This window comes from Moschus berezovskii, chromosome 24 (genome assembly GCF_049115385.1).
Source record: "Moschus berezovskii isolate FMDL1 chromosome 24, NW_MosBer_1.0, whole genome shotgun sequence".
NCBI lineage: Eukaryota > Metazoa > Chordata > Mammalia > Artiodactyla > Moschidae > Moschus > Moschus berezovskii.
The window spans coordinates 60,078,303-60,099,103 of record NC_142483.1 but is presented as its reverse complement, the minus strand read 5'-3'; the positions used below and the strand labels follow the sequence as shown (position 1 = coordinate 60,099,103).

Sequence of the window (20,801 nt, the reverse complement as noted above, 5' to 3'; positions counted from 1 at the left end):
TCTGCAGTGATGATTCATTCACCTCCTTCAAAATGGTCTTTGCTCTGTTTTATACTTTGAGCATGTTACGTTCATAAACCGCTTCAAACTGGATGCTAGAAACAATATACATAATACATGCCATTCTTGGGTAAATGTCTTTTTCTTTCTGGGACAGTCTTACCTGCATATGAGTCTATTTTTCACCAAGGCTGTAAATATCTCCTGAAATAGTTTATTCTGGGGATGTTTGCTGAAATTTCTCTCATTCTTGTAGTTTATACTAAGATGAAACAAACAGAAAAGCATTTTGTAATAAAAATTATTTAGACTGCCTCAAAATTACCAGTGCAGAGGAAGATCACCTATATGCATGCAAATGTTGAAGGATTCTTGAAATCCAGTGTATTGCCAAAGCAAGTATCAACTGTTGAAATAGGAGGTAGAAATTAAATTACAGAGTTAACAATAAAGATTAGAGTCAAACATATATATTTCATTTTATTACATTGTATTATTCCCTATAAACAATTAATAGTTAAAATTTCTGAGAGGGAAGAAAAGGCCACGTGGAGAGAAAGAGTGCTAGAGTACGTGATCCAGACCGCCGTGCCACAGGCAGACAAGGCCCACCCCCCACCTCACTACCTGCCATGGCTGTGGCCACTATAGCTGTTACCACCACTGGACACCATGCACATTTCCTTGTGGTCAACAGCCCTTCAACTGTGAGAGCTCTTGTGGTTGTGGATTGTGTGTGTGTGTGGGGGGGTGTATACAACAAAGCGGTGAGATATTCTAACTTCAGTTTTTTCTCTCCTGATAGTACAGCCAAAAGAGAGGTTAACAATATCCCAAAGCCATACCCTTTAAAAGGATCACATTGCTATGGAATATATAATATGATATTTTGTGCACATTCAAATAGACCAGTTTTTAGAACTAGGCTAAATACACTGGAGTTCCATAAATACACCGCCTCAGAGGCAGGTTTTGTAGCCTTATTATTGCCATTTGTACTGCTCCACCCTCATGCGATGTCAGAAGTCATGGGACTGACTGTGCCCCCTAATCTAGTTCATAGTAGAGGGGGGCTGTCATCGTTCTTAGTACACAGATATGGGCAGACTGAACATGTAACAATTTTTTAAAGACTTCTGCATTCCTCACTAAACATGTATTTTAAAAATATTAACTCATGTAACATCATGGGATGTTTGTGGACAATTAAATTCACTGTCAGAAAATAACAGGGAAACAAGACTTAAAAATAAATGATCATTCTATAATATTTATATTGATATTCCATGTCATTCATTGTTTACATGGTACTTAGTGTCAAATGATCTTACCACAGGGAGAGCTGGAAAAAACCAGCTCCCCAAAGAGGGGTGGCCCATGACGGCACGCGGCTGCTCAGAGGTCTCCATGGCAACAGGACAGCGAACCAGGGGCTGGCACTCTCAACATGAAAGGTGAGGGCAATGTTTCAACTGAAAGACTGAGCACTTTGCCAACCACGTCCTCAGCCATCATGATTGCTCACAGCGGGGGCTTTCAAGCCTCCTCACAGCAGGCGAGATATGCACCCACCAAAAGCTAAAGACAAAGCTCACTATCAGCCTCGCCAGGTCAACCTGATGGAGCAAACACCAGATGTATGTCCCGAAGCTCCCAGGTCACTTCCACCTGCAGCCAGCCAGTCTGTTGCTCACACAGCACTTCCGGGAGTGGGCTAAGTGCTAACTACAATTAATAAATTCAGACTCCTTGTGGTAAATTTTAAAATGGACTTTCCATTTTAGCTCCTGTGACAAACGTAAATAAATATTTGGGCTAATTAAATCTTCAGGCTGCTGAAAGCAAGGAACATGCTGGATTTCTTACCTAAAATTTTCAAGTTCAACAGCTTCTGTGGACTCATGCCACCGATGAGCTCTGTGCCCACCTGCCCTGACGGCAGGCTCAGACTTCATCATGCTGTTCTGGGCGCTATCGAAGTTAATGGCTGGAAGCTATAGAAACAGAAGCACAGAGGACTTGAGGACGACAATTCAGCACAGGATAAAGACAGTCATACAAAAACAGAGGGGTGGGTGAAGGAAACGGGTGTGCTCCAAGCCAACAATTAACATAAGAACTGTGTCAAATGTCTGGATTTCCCAAGATTTAGACACCCTCGACTTCTCTCTGCTATCTACTGTCTCCACCTTATGCTAGCTTGTGACACCACCTATCACATCTTACAGTTTTTACATGTTTTCAGTCTCCCTTGATTACACTGGCAGCTCAACACAGCAGGAGTTTGCCTCTGCTGTTCAGTGTTGTATCCCCAGCAACTCCCATTGTGCTGGGGATCCAGACCTGGGGAGGCCTGGGTACTGGGGGCTTTTGCAGCTTCTTGGGTGATTCCAGTGTGCAGTCAGAGCAGAGAGTTGGCAGATACAGCTAGAAACTCTGGTCTCGATGACTGAGAATGAGTCATCTTCACTCATCCTTCATATTTACCAATCATGCACACTGAATGCTAACTCTTAGAGCCATGAAGGCAAAGAGATTCTATCCCTTTTTATCAGTCTGAATATCCTGATTCCTCAAGCATGTTTATAAAAGTCATGAAACTATATTACAGGATTAACCATAAGGAAAGGAGAAATTTGCTTACATTAACTAAAACAATTTGAGTATGTCCCTAATTATAATTTTAACAGTAATTATTTATACAGTAAATTGTGATATTATCAGTATTCAAGCTGTCGCTCTTACCTGTACTTGGGATAACCCTGAGGACTGCTTCTTGTACCACAATAAAATTGAACAAGATGCAAACAAATACTCTATTTTTTCCAAAGTACAAATAAGGAATGTTCTGTAATTAGCTAAGTTACTACAGATGAGGTAAGAAAAGCATAATATAACAAAACAAACATTTACTTTCCATAATCATTCTGTTCCATACAATCATCAAATAATGCCACAATATGCTGTGCTTATTACCTTATTTCATCAACACATTTGATAGAAGCCTGCATAAAGATGCCAATTCTTCATCTAACGAGAACATGCTAGACTGCCCACTGTCAGCTAACAGAAATACATTCTAATAGGGATATTGTTTAATGGCTAGCAAATCCCCCAAACCCTTCTTCATCATATGCCAGCCATAGCTGAATTCTCAAAAGATTAATAATAATTCTTATATCCTGTAAAACCACATGTCTAGCTCAGTTCAGTTAGCCAACACAACCACCACAAAACAACAGGCCACAGCCCCTTGAGGCACAACGCTTAGTGATTAAGAGAATGAACTCTAGACCAATTGAATGAACTCAATCCCCCTGCTTGAAAACTACTCTTAGATAGCTGCATGATCTTGAAAGTTACTGAGTCTCATTGGTTTCCACATCATCAAAATGGAGATAATAATTACATGCAGCTCAGAGTTACTGTGGAAACTAAATGACTTGGGATTTATAAAGCATTTGCTATATGCCAGGCATAGTTCTCTGTGCTTTATACTCTTTTAATCCTCAAAATTGTTCCCACTGCACAGATGCATTTGCTAAATAAATGACATTTGTCCTTCCAAATTAGATGATGAGATGTGATAAGCTAAATGATGCTAGGCATGAGGTCACAACAATGAGCAGATTGCCCTGTGTTACTCAGAACATGGAATGATGCAGCAGATAAGAAGTAAGCTTTCCAGGTCCAAGAGCTCTCAAAACCCCTTGCCATCAGCCCAACCACCAGAACACCACTGCAAGAGCCAGCAGAATGTACTTCAGAGAGAGGGTGGGTGGGAAGCAGAGGCAGCTTGTAGCCATTCCCTTTGGCAGCAGAGCAGGTAGCTGGTGCCAGGAATCCACTCATGGACACAGAGTGAATGAGATGGACTTGACATCTATAGCTGCAAAGACCAGGAACTTAAGAGAATCTTGAAGCAAACAGCCTTATTCAAATAAAAGTGTAAGTCTGAAACCCAGTTCAAAGCTTAGAGACTTTTCTCTTGGGTTCCCAATTCCTTAGGCTCTCTGTGAATCCTCTATCTACCACATAAGTAGGTCCACAACCTGGAACAGCCACAGTCAGGGTATCCAGAGTGGCAGGGCCAGGTAAACAGCCCCTTACAGACTTCTGTCATGCTAAGCCATTAGTTCTGCTAGATGCACTACATCTGACAGGTATTCTGGGCAACCCCAAATCTGAATTTTCAGCATCATAAATTTAGCATAACACAAATTCATAGAGATAATTTCAAAGTGTGTCCCTTCCTGCAATGAAGGACTCTGGGCTCTCAGATTTTAAAACTCCCTCAAAAGGCATAAGATTCAGCCACTTATCATCATCGTCACCATCCCCACCACCTTCATCATCACGATCACCACCACCATGAGCATCATCTCCATCCTCATCCACACGACCACCACCACAATCACCATCGTCACCATCCTTATCATCCATGTGATCATCATTTCCCGCACCACAGATAACATTTATGTGGTAATTACCACATGCCAGGCACTATTCTAAGTGTTTTGCAGGTTTAGATCCATTTAATCCTCATAATGACCCTGTGAGGTAAATCCCATTTCATGATGAGAAGATTGGGTCACAGAGAGCTGACTGACTTAGGGCCCAGAGCTCACAAGCGGCAGAGCTGGGATTCAGATCCAGTCAATCTCCCCTCCTCTCCAGCACTCTCAGTCCTCCAACTTCTACTGATGTATTGTCAATGATGAGAAACACTGTTTTGAGCCAGCTCGTTTGCTTTTCAGAGTCCTACTCTTGCCCAAGATTTCCTTCATCTTGAGATGGAAATCTGCCCTCTGTGTTCTTTCCCTGTCTTTCAGCCCAGCATCAACTCCTTTTACAATATTTGATTTGATTTGACAATAAGTCCACATAAAATAGGGCTTCCCAGGTGGCACAGTCCCCTAGAGAAGGAAATGACAACCCACTCCAGCATTCTTGCCTAGGAAAACCCATGCACAGAGGAACTTCATAGGCTATAGTCCATGAGGTCACAAGAGTCAGACATGACTGAGACTAAACCTACCTACCTAGGTGGCACAGTGATAAAGAATCTGCCTGCAATGCAGGAGACACAAGAGATGAAGGTTTGATCCCTGGGTTGGGAAGATCCCCTAGAGTGGGAAATGGTAACCCACTCCAGTATTCTTGCCTGGAAAATTCCACGGACAGAGGAGTCTGGCAGGCTACAGTCCATGGGGTTGCAAAGAGTCAGACACGATTGAGTGACTGAGCACACACACACACCACATAAAATAAACAAACCAAAAATATAGGGTGAACAAAAACAACTCCCCAAGTTGTAGGTGCATTAAACAGATCACTCATCCCAGAAAGCAGAGCAGTAGGCGACCACTCCCACTTGGGCACACGCAGGAGCTGCATTGCTGACCACTGTTCAGGCTCAGCACACACAGCCTCCCGGAGAGCACCTGCCCCAGCCTCCCTGGTGGAGCCGGTCTCTGCCTCCCTTGGGGCACTACTGGCCAGCCTCTCTTACAGCACTCATCACAGCCTCATATGATGTCTAGACAGAACATTAACCTTTGCCCCTGAGTTTGGCCACCCTGAGGACAGCATCATCTCCATCTGTCTTTGTGTTCTCAGTACCTCCTGCAGGTCATGACACACAGTAGATGTTTTCATGGGAAGCTGTGGAGTGAACACTCACTTCATCCAGTCTCTTTGCTCAATTTATTCATCTCCAGACAAGTCCATTCACTTAGCACTTGTGTTGCAGATACATCACTTGCAGACACAGCAGGTGCACAGTGAGCAGGATGGTCCTGGCCTCTCCCTCCTCAAAAAGTTTATAGTCCAGTGGGGGGCAGGGGCACTAAAACGTGCAGCAAAATGAGTGAACAGAGGTTTGTTGTGGTAGAAAGAAAAGGAGAGATAGGGTGGGTCACGGAACAGGATTCCAGGCAGATTATTACACAGGCTGGAGGCCAGAGAAAAACCACAGTGATCCAGAAAGTGGCAGGAGCCTGTGCAGCTTGACCAGCATGAGTAGAAGAGACCCAGGAGTAAAGCAAAGGACCTTTCTACAAATTTGCTTATGTCATTTCCGCTTGGAAATTTCAACCTTCTCTGTTGTTGTCATAGACACAAAATGTGTAGATGGGCCTTCAGGTACTGCACAGCTTCTTACAGCTTTCTTTATTTCTACTTCCAATAGAAACGTCTAGTCACCATTTTGCTTAAGTGCATGTTATTTTCTTCCCCTTGGATAGCTGATTATTTAATTCACTTCACCCAGACTGCCTTTCCTTTCAATCCTACCACAGAACAGCCAGCCCATTTCCCAAGAACCATCCCCCCTTCCCTTTGATCCTCTTCCTCCCCAGGAGCCCCTCAGCTACCATGCGCACCACTCCTCCAGGATGAGTGTCTCAACCAGCCAAGGCCATGACTGCTTTCCTAGGCCTGTTGTCTCAGAGCATAGCAAAAGTGCCTTAGATTTTCTCTTTCCACAGCATCTATCAAGACTTCTTTTATTTCAAGGCAATTGGAAACATGGGTTTGATCCCTGGGTTGGGAAGATCCCCTGGAGTAGGAAACGGCAACCCACTCAGGTATTCTTGCCTGGGAAATTCCAAGGACAGAGGAGCCTGGTGGACTACAGTCCATGGGGTGGCAAAGAGTCGGACATGACTTAGTGACTAAAACAACAACAACAAATGGCCTAAAATGATTCATTTTTCTTTCATCTTTTTCCCCCATTTGAAGCCAATTTCTCAGCTCCCTATAGCTTTAAATGTAAAAAAAAAAAAAATACTGAATTCCAGCTCAAGTCAAATTACTTTGAGATTTATGCACATCTCTGGTGAAACTTCCAGCCAACTTTGTGATTTTACTTTGCTTCAACAAACATGGGGCAATTCTCTTTTTGAAGTATTTGGTTTTACTGGATTATGATTATTCTTACCCTGCTTACAGCCAAGGGGCTTCTCCGCCTCAGTGTGTCTCTTTCTCCACTTGTGTCAGGACAGAACTGTCCTCAGAAGAGTAAGGCAACGAAACCAGAAACGCAGAGACACACAGAGGAAACAGAACGAAAGCGGCAAGTGGAACACGGGAACAGACGCAACAGTGAGTGAGGGTTTGGCTTATTAGAGATCTGAATGAAGGACATCCAGTTCCTGCAGTTCTCGGCCCAAACCACAAAGTACACTTCCCTCTGCAACCACTTAATGGGCCATCGTGACTCATTTGCAAAGACAGGCCAGGACTTGTTAGAACAGAAATTCAGGTGAGTGGGCATTAATCCCCAAACTTCCTCTTTCAAACTGACAGCTAAAAATCTCAGTACCTAATGTGTGGCCAACTTGTGTATTTTCACAAACACTTCATCTGGATTCTGACCGCACCTTGCCCCCAAAGCTTGCTTATCTTTTATGATAACCTGAGTACTTTACATATCTTCATAAGCCACCTTACATTCTTTCTGGAGCAATCAAGGCATAAACAAATTCTTGATTTACCTACCCTCTCCAATATCTTTCTGCTGTTATAAATGGCTTCTCATTATTATACAGAAAGGAGAATAGTGTGTTCAGGTGTACTATTTCAAAATTAAAAACGCATGAAATTTTTATAAGCAGAATTAAGAATGAATTTTGTGACTCTCAAGACATTTATATAACTGAGCAGTTATTTTCATTTTTTCTTAGAACTATCCACTTTCTGAATAATTAAAGCATTCAGTTCAGTTCAGTTCAGTCACTCAGTCGTGTCCGACTCTCCACAACCCCATGAATCACAGCACGCCAGGCCTCCCTGTCGATCACCAACTCCCGGAGATCACTCAAACTCATGTCCACAGAGTCGGTGATGCCATCCAGCCATCTCATTCTCTGTCGTCCCCTTCTCCTCCTGTCCCCAATCCCTCCCAGCATCAGAGTCTTTTCCAGTGAGTCAACTCATTGCATGAGGTGGCCAAAGTATTGCAGTTTCAGCTTTAGCATCAGTCCTTCCAATGAACATCCAGGATTGATCTCCTTTAGCATAGACTGGTTGGATCTCCTTGCAGTCCAAGGGACTCTCAAGAGTCTTCTCCAACACCACAGTTCAAAAGCATCAATTCTTCGGCAATCAGCTTTCTTCACAGTCCAACTCTCACATCCATACATGACCATGGGAAAAACCATAGCCTTGACTACACGGACCTTTGTTGGCAAAGTAATATCTCTGCTTTTTAGTATACTATCAAGGTTGGTCATAACTTTCCTTCCAAGGAGTAAGCGTCTTTTAATTTCATGGCTGCAATCAGCATCTGCAGTGATTTTGGAGCCCAAAAAAATAAAATCTGACACTGTTTCCACTGTTTTTCCATCTATTTCCATTACAGACATACATTTTTGAATGTGTGAAATATTTTACAAAAAGATATGCTGTGTGAACTTGTCAGACAACAGATTGCAAATTCTAAAATTGGTTAAAGGGGGAAAACTCTTAAGTTCACTTTAATTAAGCTGCCAGGTGTTAACAAGGGAGTGAGAAGGGGCACAGAGATACACAGAGCATGCTCTTCAAAGCTGGACAAGCAGAGCCCAAACCCAGCACTGGTGTCCGTTTTACACTGTCCAGGCAGTTATATGTACCCATGCTGCTGCTGCTAAGCCACTTCAGTCGTGTCCGACTCTGTGTGACCCCATAGACGGAAGCCCACCAGGCTCCCCCGTCCCTGGGATTCTCCAGGCAAGAACACTGGAGTGGGTTGCCATTTCCTTCTCCAATGTGTGAAAGTGAAAAGTGAAAGTGAAGTCGCTCAGTCATGTCCGACCCTTAGCGACCCCACGGACTGCAGCCTACCAGGCTCCTGCATCCACGGGATTTTCTAGGCAAGAGTACTGGAGTGGCTTGCCATTGCCTTCTCCACGTACCCATGAGGTCATCTAATTTTTAAGTTTCTATTCAATTCAGCAAAACCTGATCAAGAACTCACCAAATAGAGGATATGGTGAACTGGAAGCAAAAGTCTAAGTTGCAAACATATAATCTCTCAGTGTTTCCAAAGCACAGAAGAAAATAATGCTACAGTGTTGAAAGAAGGTAGTCCGGAAAGAGAAGGATCTTTCTGGAATGGAAGATAAAGGAGAGCTTTCTAATGGAGGCACTATCATTAGATCCTGATCTTAGAAATAGGTAAGATTTTACAAAGAAATAAATTTAGGAGAATAACAAATGTGAGGAAAAGCAAGAAGCAGAAATATTTGACATTCTGGCTACATCTTAGGATGTACAGTGGGAAAGAATGAAAACCACAATCAGCTCTGTGTGCTCAGTCACTGCTTCCCTTACTAAGACAGAGTGGGCTTGACGAGCAGCACCAACTCACAATGATCAGTGAGCAGTGGACCAGGAAGACTTTCTCAGCCATGCAGACACGGAAAAGAGTCAGTGATGCCAAAACAGAATGGTGAGGATAAAAGTGTTCCTGGGGTGGAGGTGGGGTTATAGGCTTAAAAGTAGAGAACGAAGAGGAGGGGAAAAAACATATTTTAAAGCCATATTTCTTCAAATCAATGCTCATCCAGCCTTTTTTAAAAAATTTAACTTTCCATATCATCTAAAGATATCTGAGAGGTACACACTGCAAAGACTAAGTATTTGGTTAGACCTGTATCTACCATTAGCTGGCTGCATGACCTTGAGAAAGCCATTGAACTTCTCTGTGCCTCAACTGGAGGAGAAGTGATAGGGATGACCTGTGGCCCTGAGAGGAGACACAGAAGAGAAGGATAATATCACAGGTTCAGAGATCCTTCCTGAGGAGTGAGGGGTTTGAACCACATATTGGGCACCCCGGCTCAGGGACCAACACTAGCAAGATGAGTTCCCTTAGCTGATTTGAAAACCAGTAGGACTTACAGCAGGGCTGTAAGAAACCAAAGCTCTGCCCATGAAGAGCGTTCATGTGTTGCTTTCTTGTGGGAACAAGGCAAAGGAAGCAGACTGAAACTGCCTGGGGCTCTGACTGCTTTCCTACAAACACACCAGTCACAGCCCATCCCACACTGAGTGCCTGCTCTAGCCGATCCAGACCCAGAACGGTCCCCCACTAGACTGAGGGCTGCTATACTTGACTGGGGTGCACACTTGGAGTGGGGCAGAGCCAGCTTGGACCTATCACAGCATCCAACCTCTGAGAGTGACCTTACTGGATTGAACTCAGATCCAACCCTTGGATCTGAGGTGTCTGCTCCAGCAACTTGGGCCCCACACTGCCCTGATAGAGTGGTGGCAGCCACTAAGCACAGGAGGAGTGCAGGTCACACCTGGCTCTGACTCTGAGCCCTGTCTCTCTGGTCCCACCTCCCACTATGGTGAGAGCTGCCAACACCTGGGGGAAAACACGACATCATGCTCATGTCAGATCCAGCCTTCCCACCAAAGCCACTGGGCACATGCAGACTGCACAGGCACACTCCCACACAAGAACAGACCTGCAAGACTGAATTAGGTAAAAGACTCACAGAAATTCATAGAGACAGAGAAAGTACAAATTTGTTCCAAATGAAAGAATAAGAAAAACAACCAGAAAAAAACAACTAATGAAAGAGGTAAATAACTTACCAAGTAGATTCCAAAGTTATGACAAAACATGGTATACTGGAGAAGAGAATGGCAGACCACGTCAGTATTCTTGCCTCAAGAACCCCATGAACAGTATAAAAAGAAGAAAAGATATGATACTGGAAGATAAGCCCCCCAGGTTGGTAAGTGTCCAATATGCTACTAGGGAAGAGCAGAGAAATGGCTCCAGAAAGCATGAATAGGCTGGGCCAAAGTAGAAACGATACCCAGTTGTGGATGCATCTAGTGGATACGTCTTGGGTGCAATCTCAAAAATGACAGAATGATCTAGTTTCATTTCCAAAGCAAACCATTCAATATCACAGTAATCCAAGTCTATGCCTCAAGTACTAATGCTGAAGAGGCTGAAGTTGACTTATCCTATGAAGGACAATAAGACATTCTAGAACTAACATCAAAAAAAGATGTTCTTTTCCTCATAGGGGATTGGAATGCAAAAGTATGATGTCAAGAGATATCTGGAGTAACAGGCAAATTTGGCCTTGGAATACAAAATGAAGCAGAGCAAAGGCTAACAGTTTTCTCAAGAGAACACACTGGTCATGGCAAACACCCTCTTCCAACAACATAAGAGATGATTCTACACATAGACATTACCAGATGGTCAATACCAAAATCAGACTGATTATATTCTTTGCAACCAAGGATGGAGATGCTCTATACAGTCAGCAAAAAACAAGACCTGACACTGACTGGGGCTCTGATCAGGAGCTCCTTATTTCAAAATTCAGGCTTAAATTGAAGACAGTAGGGGAAAACATTAGACCATTCAAGTATTATCTAAATCAAATTCCTTATGATTATACAGTGGACGTGATAAATACATTGAAGGGATTAGATCTGATAGAGAGTGCTGAAGGAACTATGGATGGAAGTTTGTAACATTGTACATGAGGCGTTGACCAAAACCATTCCCAAGAAAAAGAAATGCAAACAAATAGTTAAGAAAAGAAGTGAAAGGCAAAGGAGCAAGGGAAAGATATACCCAACCAAATAAACATCTATTTATGCTTCACTGACTACACTAGAGCTTTTGACTGTGTGGATCACAACAAACTGTGGAAAATGCCTAAAGAGATGGGAATACTAGATCATCTTACCTGTCTCCTGAGAAATCCATACACAGGTCAAGAAGCAACAGTTAGAACCAGACATGGAACAACTGACTGGTTCCTAATTGGGAAAGGAGTAAGTTAAGGCTGTCATTCTATTTAAATTACATGCTAAGTAAATCATGTGAAATGCCAGGATGGATGAATCACAAGCTGGAATCAAGATTGCAGGGAGAAATATCAACAACCTCAAATATGCAGATGATACCAATTTAAAAACGTGAAAGAAAAGTGAAGAGGAACTAAAGAGCCTCTTGATGACGGTGAAAGGAGAGGGTGAAAAAGCTGGTTTAAAACTCAACATTCAAAAAATTAAGATCATGGCATCCAGTCCCATCACTCCATGGCAAATTGATGGGGCAAAAGTGGAAACAGGGAAAGATTTTGGGGTCTCCAAAATCATTGCAGACAGTGACTGCAGCCATGAACTTAAAAGATGATTGCTCCTAGAAAGAAATGCTATTACAAACCTAGACAGCATATTAAAAAACAGAGACAACACCTTGCTGACGAAGGTTCATCTAGTTAAAGCTATGGTTTTTCCAGTCATTATCTACAGATGTGAGAATTGGACCATAAAGATGATTGAGCACTGAAGAATTGATGCTTTCAAATTGTGGTACTAGAGAAGACTCTTGAGAGTCACATGGACTGCCAGTAGATCAAACCTGTCAATCCTAAAGGAAATCAATCCTGACTATTCATTGGAAGGACTGATGCTGAAGATGAAGCTCCAGTACTTTGGCCACCTGATGCAAATAGCTGACTCACTGGAAAAGACACTGATGCTGGGAAAGATTAAGGGCAGGAGGAGAAGGGGAGACAGAGGATGAGATGGTTGGATGGCATCACCAACTCAATGGACATAAGTTTGAGCAAATTCCAGGAGATAATGAAGGTCAGGAAAGTCTGGCATGCTGCAGTCCATGGGGTTGCAAAGAGTTGGACATGACTTAGTGAGCGAACAAGAGTTCAACGCATTATTAATGAGAATGCTAACTGAATTTGGGGAAAGACTAGATGAGCACAGTGAGTATCTTAATAAAGAACTAGAAAACAGAAAACAGAGCCAGTCAGAGCTAAAGAATACAATACCTGAAGTGAAAAAGACAGTACAAGTATAAATAGCAGACTAAGCAACACAAGAACATATAAATGATCTGGAAGAAAGAATAATGGAAATCACCCTGTCAGAACAGGAAAACAAAAACAAATTTAAAAGTGACAAATGAATAAAGGACCTCCAGGACAACATCAAGCATAGTAACATCCACATTATAGAGCTCCTAGATGCAGAAGAGTGAGAGGAAGAGGTAAAAATGTATTTTATAAAATTATGGCTGAAAACTTCCCAGATCTTTAGAAGGGACAGATGTTCAGGTTGGGAAGCACAGAGGGTCCCAAACAAGATGAATCCAAAGAGACTGCCACCAAGACCTACCATAATTAAAAATGGCAAAAAAATTTAAGAGAATGAGAAAATTCAAAAGGCAGCAAGAGAACAAGGGAGCTACCATAAAACTATCAGCTAATTTTCTGTAGAAATTTTACAGGCCAGGAGGAGGTGGTAGATATATTTAAACAGCTGAAAAAGTAAGCATCTAAAACCTAGGACACTCTACCCAGCAAGGTTATCATTCACAATTGAAGAAAAGATAAAGAGCTTCTCAGACAAGTAAAAACTATCAGAGTTCATCAGTACTAAAAAGACCATACCAGACATGTTAAAGAGTCTTCTTTAAGTGGAAAGAATTTAGAGGAAAGGAAAAAAACATGCCACTAGTAAAGGCAGAAGTATAGTACAGGCTGTGGATCAACCACTTAATTAAGCTAGGATGAAGATTTGAAAAAAAATGTATAATTGATTATAACTACTGTTATAACTGTTAAGGGATAAAAATAAAGATAACATTAAAAAAACATAACATAGGGGAGGGGAGAAAATAACATACATTTTTTTTTTCCTTTAGAATATGTTCGAACCTAAATAACTATACTTTGAAACAAGTAGGTATAGTTATTCAGTTCAGTCACTCAGTTGTGTCTGACTCTTTGAGACCCCATGGACTGCAGCACACCAGGCTTCCCTGTTCATCACCAACTCCTGGAGCTTACTCAAACTCATGTCCATAGAGTTGGTGATGCCATCCAACCATCTCATCCTCTGCTGTCCCATGCTCCTCCTGCCTTCAATCTTTCCCAGCATCAGGGTCTTTTCCAATGAGTCAGTTCTTCGATTCAGGTGGCCAAACTATCGGAGTTTCAGCTTCAGCATCAGTTCTTCCAGTGAATATTCAGGACTGATTTCCTTTAGGATGGACTGGTTGGATCTCCTTGCAGTCCAAGGGACTCTCAAGAGTCTTCTCTGACACCACAGTTCAAAAGCATCAATTAGATCAAAAGCATCAAATATATCAAAAGGTATAGTTATAAGTCATATATATATATATAAACCCCATGGTAACCACAGATAAAAAACCTACAATAAGTGCACAAAAACAAGAAAGTTACACAAATATAATACTAAAGAAAATTGTAAAACCACAGGGAAAGAGACAAAAAGAAAACACAGAACTACCAAACTACCAAAAGTACACACCTATCAATAATCACTTGAAAAGTCAGTCAAAGTGTCCCAACCAAAAGACATGGTGGTTGACAAGATAAAAATAAACAAGACCCATTTATATGCTGCTTACAAGAGATGTGCTTCAGAGCTACAGAAACCAATAGACTGAAAGTGAAGGGATGGAAAAATATTTCATGCAGATGAAAATGACAAGAAAGCTGGGGTAGCAACATTCATACTAGACAGTAGAGTTCAAAACAAACTATAACAAAAGACAAAAAAGAGCATTATGCAATGACAAATATAAGAAATTGATGAAAACTCATTAACATATATTCACCTATTATAATGCATACAAATATATAAAATATACTAACAGACATAAAAGGAGAAGTTAAAAATAATACAGTAACAGTAGGGAACTTTAACACCCCACTTACAACAATGGACAGTTCAACCAGACAGAAAATCAGTAAGGAAACAGTGATCTTAATGACATATTAGATCAACTGGACTTAATAGATATATATAGGACACTTCTCCTTGCTGTTCTTTGGAACTCTGCATTGAAATGGGTATAGCTTTCCTTTTCTCTTTTGCCTTTTGCTTATCTTCTTCTCTCAGGCCTCCTCAGACAACTGTTTTGCCTTTTTCCATTTATTTTTCTTGGGGATGGTCTTGATCATGGCTTCCCGTACAATGTCACAAACCTCTGTCCATAGTTCTTCAGGCACTCGATCAGATCTAATCCCTTGAATCTATTTCTCACTTCCACTGTATAATTGTAAGGGATTTGATTTAGGTCATACCTGAATGATCTAGTGCTGCTTTCCTCAATTTAAAGTCTGAATTTGGCAATAAGGAGTTCATGACCTGAGCAGTCAGCTCCCAGTCTTGTTTTTGCTGACTGTATAGAGCTTCTGCGTCTTTGGCTACAAAGAATATAATCAATCTGATTTCAGTATTGACCATCCGGTTATGTCCATGTGTAGAGTCTTTTCTTGTGTTGTTGGAAGAGGGTGTTTGCTATGACCAGTTCGTTCTCTTGGCAAAACTGTTAGCCTTTGCCCTGCTTCATTTTGTACTCCAAGGCCAAATTTGCCTGTTACTCCAAATATCTCTTGACTTCTTACATTTGCATTCCAGTCTCCTATGATGAAAAGGACATCCTTTATGGGTGTTAGTTCTAGAAGGTCTTGGAGGTGTTCATAGAACCGTTCAAATTCAGTTTCATCAGCATTAGTGGTTGCGGCATAGACTTGGATTACTGTGATTTTGAATGGTTTGCCTTGGAAATGAACACAGATCATTCTGTCTTTTTTGACATTGCACCCAAGTACTGCATTTTGGACTCTTCCGTTGACTATGAGGGCTACTTCATTTCTTCTAAGGGATTCTTGCCCACAGTAGTAGATATCATGGTCATCTGAATTATATTCACCCTTTCCAGTCCATTTTAGTTCACCAATTCCTAAAATGTCAATGTTCACTCTTGGCATCTCCTGTTTGACCACTTCCAATTTACCTTGATTCATGGACCTAACATTTCAGGTTCCTATGCAGTATTGCTCTTTACAGCATTGGACTTTACTTCCATCACCAGTCACATCCACAGCTGGGTTTTGTTTTTGCTTTGCCTCCGTCTCTTCATCCTTTCTGGAATGATTTCTCCACTCTTCTCCAGTAGCATATTGGGCACCTTCCAACCTGGGGAGTTCACCTTTCAGTGTCCTATCTTTTTGCCTTTTCACACTGTTCATGGGCTTCTCAAGGCAAGAATACTGAAGTGGTTGGCCATTCCCTTCTTCAGTGGACCACGTTTTGTCAGAACTCTCTATCATGACCCATCCATATTGGGTGGCCCTATACGGCTCAATGCAGAGTTCCAAAGAATAGCAAGGGGGGATAACAAAGGCTTCCTCAGTGATCAATGCAAAGAAATAGAGGAAAACAACAGATTGGGGAGAGACTAGAGATTTCTTCAAGAAAATTAGAGAAACCAAGGGAATATTTCATGACAAGATGGGCACAATTTAAGGACAGAAATGGTATGGACCTAACAGAAGCAGAAGATACTAAGAAGAGGTGGCAAAAATACCGGAAGAACCATACAAAAAAGATCTTCATGACCCAGATAACCACAATGGTGTGATCACTCACCTAGAGCCAGACATGACTTCCTGGAATGTGAAGTCAAGTGGGCCTTAGGAAGCATCACTACAAACAAAGCTAGTGGAGGTGATGAACTCCAGTTGAGCTATTTCAAATCCTAAAAGATGATGCTGTGAAAGTGCTGCATTCAATATGCCAGCAAATTTGGAAAACTCAACAAAACTGGAAAAGGTCAGCTTTCATTCCAATCCCAAAGAAAGGAAATGCCAAAGAATATTCAAACTGCCACACAATTGCACTCATCTCACATGCTAGCAAAGTAATGCTCAAAATTCTGCAAGCCAGGCTTCAACAGTGCATGAACCGTAAACTTCCAGATGTTCAAGCTGGATTTAGAAAAGGCAGAGGAACCAGAGATCAAATTGCCAGCATCCATTGGATCATTGAAAAAGCAAGAAAGTTCCAGAAAAACATCTACTTCTGCTTTATTGATTATTCCAAAGCTTTTGACGTGTGGATCACAACAACTGTGGACAACTCTTCAAGAGATGGGAATACCAGACCACCCACCTGCCTCCTGAGAAATCTGTATGCAGCTCAAGAAGCAACAGTTAGAACTGGACATGGAACAACTGACTGGTTCCAAATTGGGAAAGGAGTATGTCAAGACTGTATATTGTCACCCTGATTATTTAACTTATATGCAGAGTACATCATACAAAATGCTGGGTTAGATGAAGCACAAGCTGGAATCCAAATTGGTGGGAGAAATATCAATAACCTCAGATACACAGATGATTCCACCCTTATGGCAGAAAGTGAAGAGGAACTAAAGAGCCTCTTGATGAACGTGAAAGAGGAGTTAAAAAGCTGGCCTAAAACTCAACAGTCAAAAAACTAAGATTATGGCATCCAGTCCCATCACTTCATGGCAAATAGATGTGGAACAATGGAAACAGTGACAGACTTTATTTTCTTGGACTCCAAAATCACTGCTGATGGTGACTGCAGTCATGAAATGAAAAGATGCTTGCTCCTTGGAAGAAAAGCTATGACCAACCTAGATAGCATATTAAACAGCAGACATTACCTGGCTGACAAAGGTCTGTCTCAATGGCACCCCACTCCAGTACTCTTGCCTGGAAAATCCCATGGACGGAGGAGCCTGGTAGGCTGCAGTCTATGAGGTCGCTAAGAGTCAGACATGACTGAGCGACTTCACTTTCACTTTTTACCTTCATGCATTGGAGAAGGAAATGGCAACCCACTCCAGTGTTCTTGACTGGAGAATCCCAGGGATGGCGGAGCCTGGTGGGCTGCCATCTATGAGGTCGCACAGAGTTGGATACGACTGAAGCAACTTAGCAGCAGCAGCAGTCAGAGGTATGGTTTTTCCAGTAGTCATGTATGGATGTGAGTGTTGGACTATAAAGAAAGCTGATTGCTGAAGAACTGATGCTTTTGAACTGTGGTGTTGGAGAAGACTCGAGAGTCCCTTGTACTGTGAGGAGATCAAACCAGTCAATTCTAAAGGAAATCAGTCCTGAATATTCATTGGAACGACTCATGCTCAAGCTGAAACTCCAATAGTTTGGCCACCTGAATTGAAGAACTGATTCATTGGAAAAGACCCTGATGCTGGGAAAGATTAAAGGCGGGAGGAGAATGGGACAACAGAGGATGAGATGGTTGGATGGCGTCACTGACTCAATCTTGACATGAGTTTGAGCAAGGTCTGGGAGTTGGTGATGAACAGGGAAGCCTGGCATGCTGCAGTCCATGGGGTTGCCAAGAGTCAGACACAACTGAGTGAACTGAGTACACTTCATCCACAAACTGGAAGATATATGATTTCCAACTACACATGGAACATTCTCTGGGATAGATCATATAGTAGGCCACAAAACAAATCTGATAAATTTAAGAGGACAGAAATTACATCAAGCATTTCTTTTCTAACCATAATGGCATGAAGCTAGAAATACAACTGCAGAAAGAAAAATGGAAAAACAAGCACTGGAGACCAAAAAAATATGCTAGTAAAAAACTAATGGTTCACTGAAAAAAAAAGAAAAAAACAGAAAAAAATCATAAAATACTTTGAGACAAATGAAAAAAAAAAAAAACCACAAATTTCCAAAATCTATATAGGATGCAGCAAAAGCAGATCAAAGAGGAAAGTTTATAGTGATATAGGCTTACCTCAAGAAACAAGAAAAACTCAGATAAACAACCTAATTAGTCATCCATAGGAATTAGAAAAGGAAGAACAAAACCCAAGGAAATAATAAAGATCAGAGAGGAGATAAATAGCAACCAAAAAAAGAAAGAAAGAAAGAAAACATCAATGAATCTAAGTGCAATTTTTTGGAAAGATAAAATTGATAAGCCTGCAGCTAGAGTCACCAAGAGAAAAGAGAGAGGATTCTAATAAACAAAATAATATATAAAACAAGAGTAACAACAACCTATATTAAAGAGACAGAAAAATCCCAAGAGAATATTTCAGACAGCTATGTGCCAAAAATTGGAAAACCTAGAAGAAATGGATATATTTCTAGAAATATATGATCTTTTAAGACCAAATCAGGAAACAGACAATCTAAATATACAAATCACTGGTAGTGAAATTTAATTAACAGTTTAAAAAACTCCCAGCCAACGAAAGTCTAGGACCAAGCAGGCTCACAGGAGAATTCTATTAACATCAAACTTATAAAGAAGATCTAATGCCTATCCTTTTCAATCTATTGACAAAGATTGAAGAGGAGGGGACACTCCCAAATTCATTCTACAAGGCCATCATTATTCTGATACCAAAAATCGACACCACAAAGAAAAAAAAAAAACTACAGGCCAATATCTCTGATAAATACAGATGCAAAAATTTTCAATGAAATATTAGCAACTAAGTTCAATAATACATAAAAGGGTCATACACCATGATCAACTTGGATTCATTCCAAGGTCACAAGGAAATACACAAATCAACTTATGTGGCACATCTCATTAACAAAAGGAAGTATAAAAATTGTATGATCACCTCAGTAGACTCAGTAGACTCAGAAAAAAGCATTTGAAAAAATTTAACATATATTCATGATTAAAAACTCTCATCAAAGTTGGTATAGGGTACATATCTCAACATAATAAAGAACATATATAACAAACTCACATCTAACGTCATATTCAATGATGAAACCTGAATATTTTTCCTCTAACATCATGAAAAAGACAAGGGTGCCCACTCTCTTCACCTGCATTTAACATAGTATTAGAAGTTCTAGCCACAGTAATCAGACAAGAAAAAGAAAAAGGCATCCCAGTTGGAAGGGAAGAATAAAATTTTCAGCATTTGCAGATAACATACTATATATATATATATATAAAAGACCTTATGGTTTCCAACCAAACACTATTAGAACTAATAAATGAATTCAGTAAAGTTTTAAAATATAAAATTAATATACAAAACTGTTGCTTTCCTTTTATTTTTTAAAATTTATTTATTTTAATTGGAGGCTAATTACTTTACAATATTGTATTGGTTTTCCCATACATTGACATGAATCTCCCCCAGGTGTACATGTGTTCTTCACCTTGAATCCCCCTCCCACCTCCCTCCCCATATCATCCCTCTGGGTCATTCCAGTGCACCAGCATCCTGTATCATGCATCTAACTTAGACTTGCGATTCGTTTCACATATGATAATATACATTCATATACACTAATAATGAACTATTAGAAAGAGAAAGCAAGAAAACAATCCCATTTATAATTGCATCAAAAAGAATAAAATACCTAGAAATAAATTTAACTAAGGAGGTAAAAAAAAACTTTACTCTGAAAATACAAGATACTGATGAAGGATATTAAAGGCAAATAAATGAAAAGATATGCTATGTTTGTGGATTGTAAGAATTAATACTGTTAAAATCCACTTATTACCCAAGCAATCTATGATTTAGCGGAAAGTGAAAGGGAAAGTCGCTCAGTTCAGTTCAGTTCCGTTCAGTCGCTCAGTAGTGTCTGACTCTTTGCGACCCCATGAATCACAGCATGCCAGGCCTCCCTGTCCATCACCAATTCTCTGAGTTCACTCAAACTCATGTCCACAGAGTCGGTGATGCCATCCAGCCATCTCAATCTCTGTCATCCCCTTCTCCTCCCGCCCCCAATCCCTCCCAGCATCAGAGTCTTTTCCAGTGAGTCAAATCTTTGCATCAGGTGGCCAGAGGATTGGAGTTTCAGCTTCAACATCAGTCCTTCCAATGAACATCCAGGACTGATCTCCTTTAGAATGGACTGGTTGGATCTCCTTGCAGTCCAAGGGACTCTCAAGAGTCTTCTCCAACACCACAGTTCAAAAGCATCAATTCTTTGGTGCTCAGCTTT

General features: G+C 41.1%; 1 protein-coding gene across 8 annotated transcripts in view; it reads right to left on the bottom strand.

Moving 5' to 3' along the window:
* The window catches only part of NEK10 (NIMA related kinase 10), a 317,096-nt gene that overhangs the window by 262,535 nt on the left and 33,760 nt on the right, over nucleotides 1-20,801 (bottom strand). For 7 of the 8 annotated variants that reach the window (XR_008684291.2, XM_055414802.2, XM_055414796.2 and 4 more), the window contains 2 exons: nucleotides 1,867-1,994; nucleotides 164-262 (listed from right to left, as the gene is read on the bottom strand). Coding sequence is in view for 7 of the 8 variants with exons in the window: in XM_055414802.2 (XP_055270777.2) it covers nucleotides 164-262; nucleotides 1,867-1,994 (227 nt within the window). In the remaining variant the exon portion in view is untranslated. Of the gene's footprint in view, nucleotides 1-163; nucleotides 263-1,866; nucleotides 1,995-6,940; nucleotides 7,112-20,801 lie in introns of those variants that run through there. The other variant, XM_055414798.2, reaches the window with a different exon arrangement.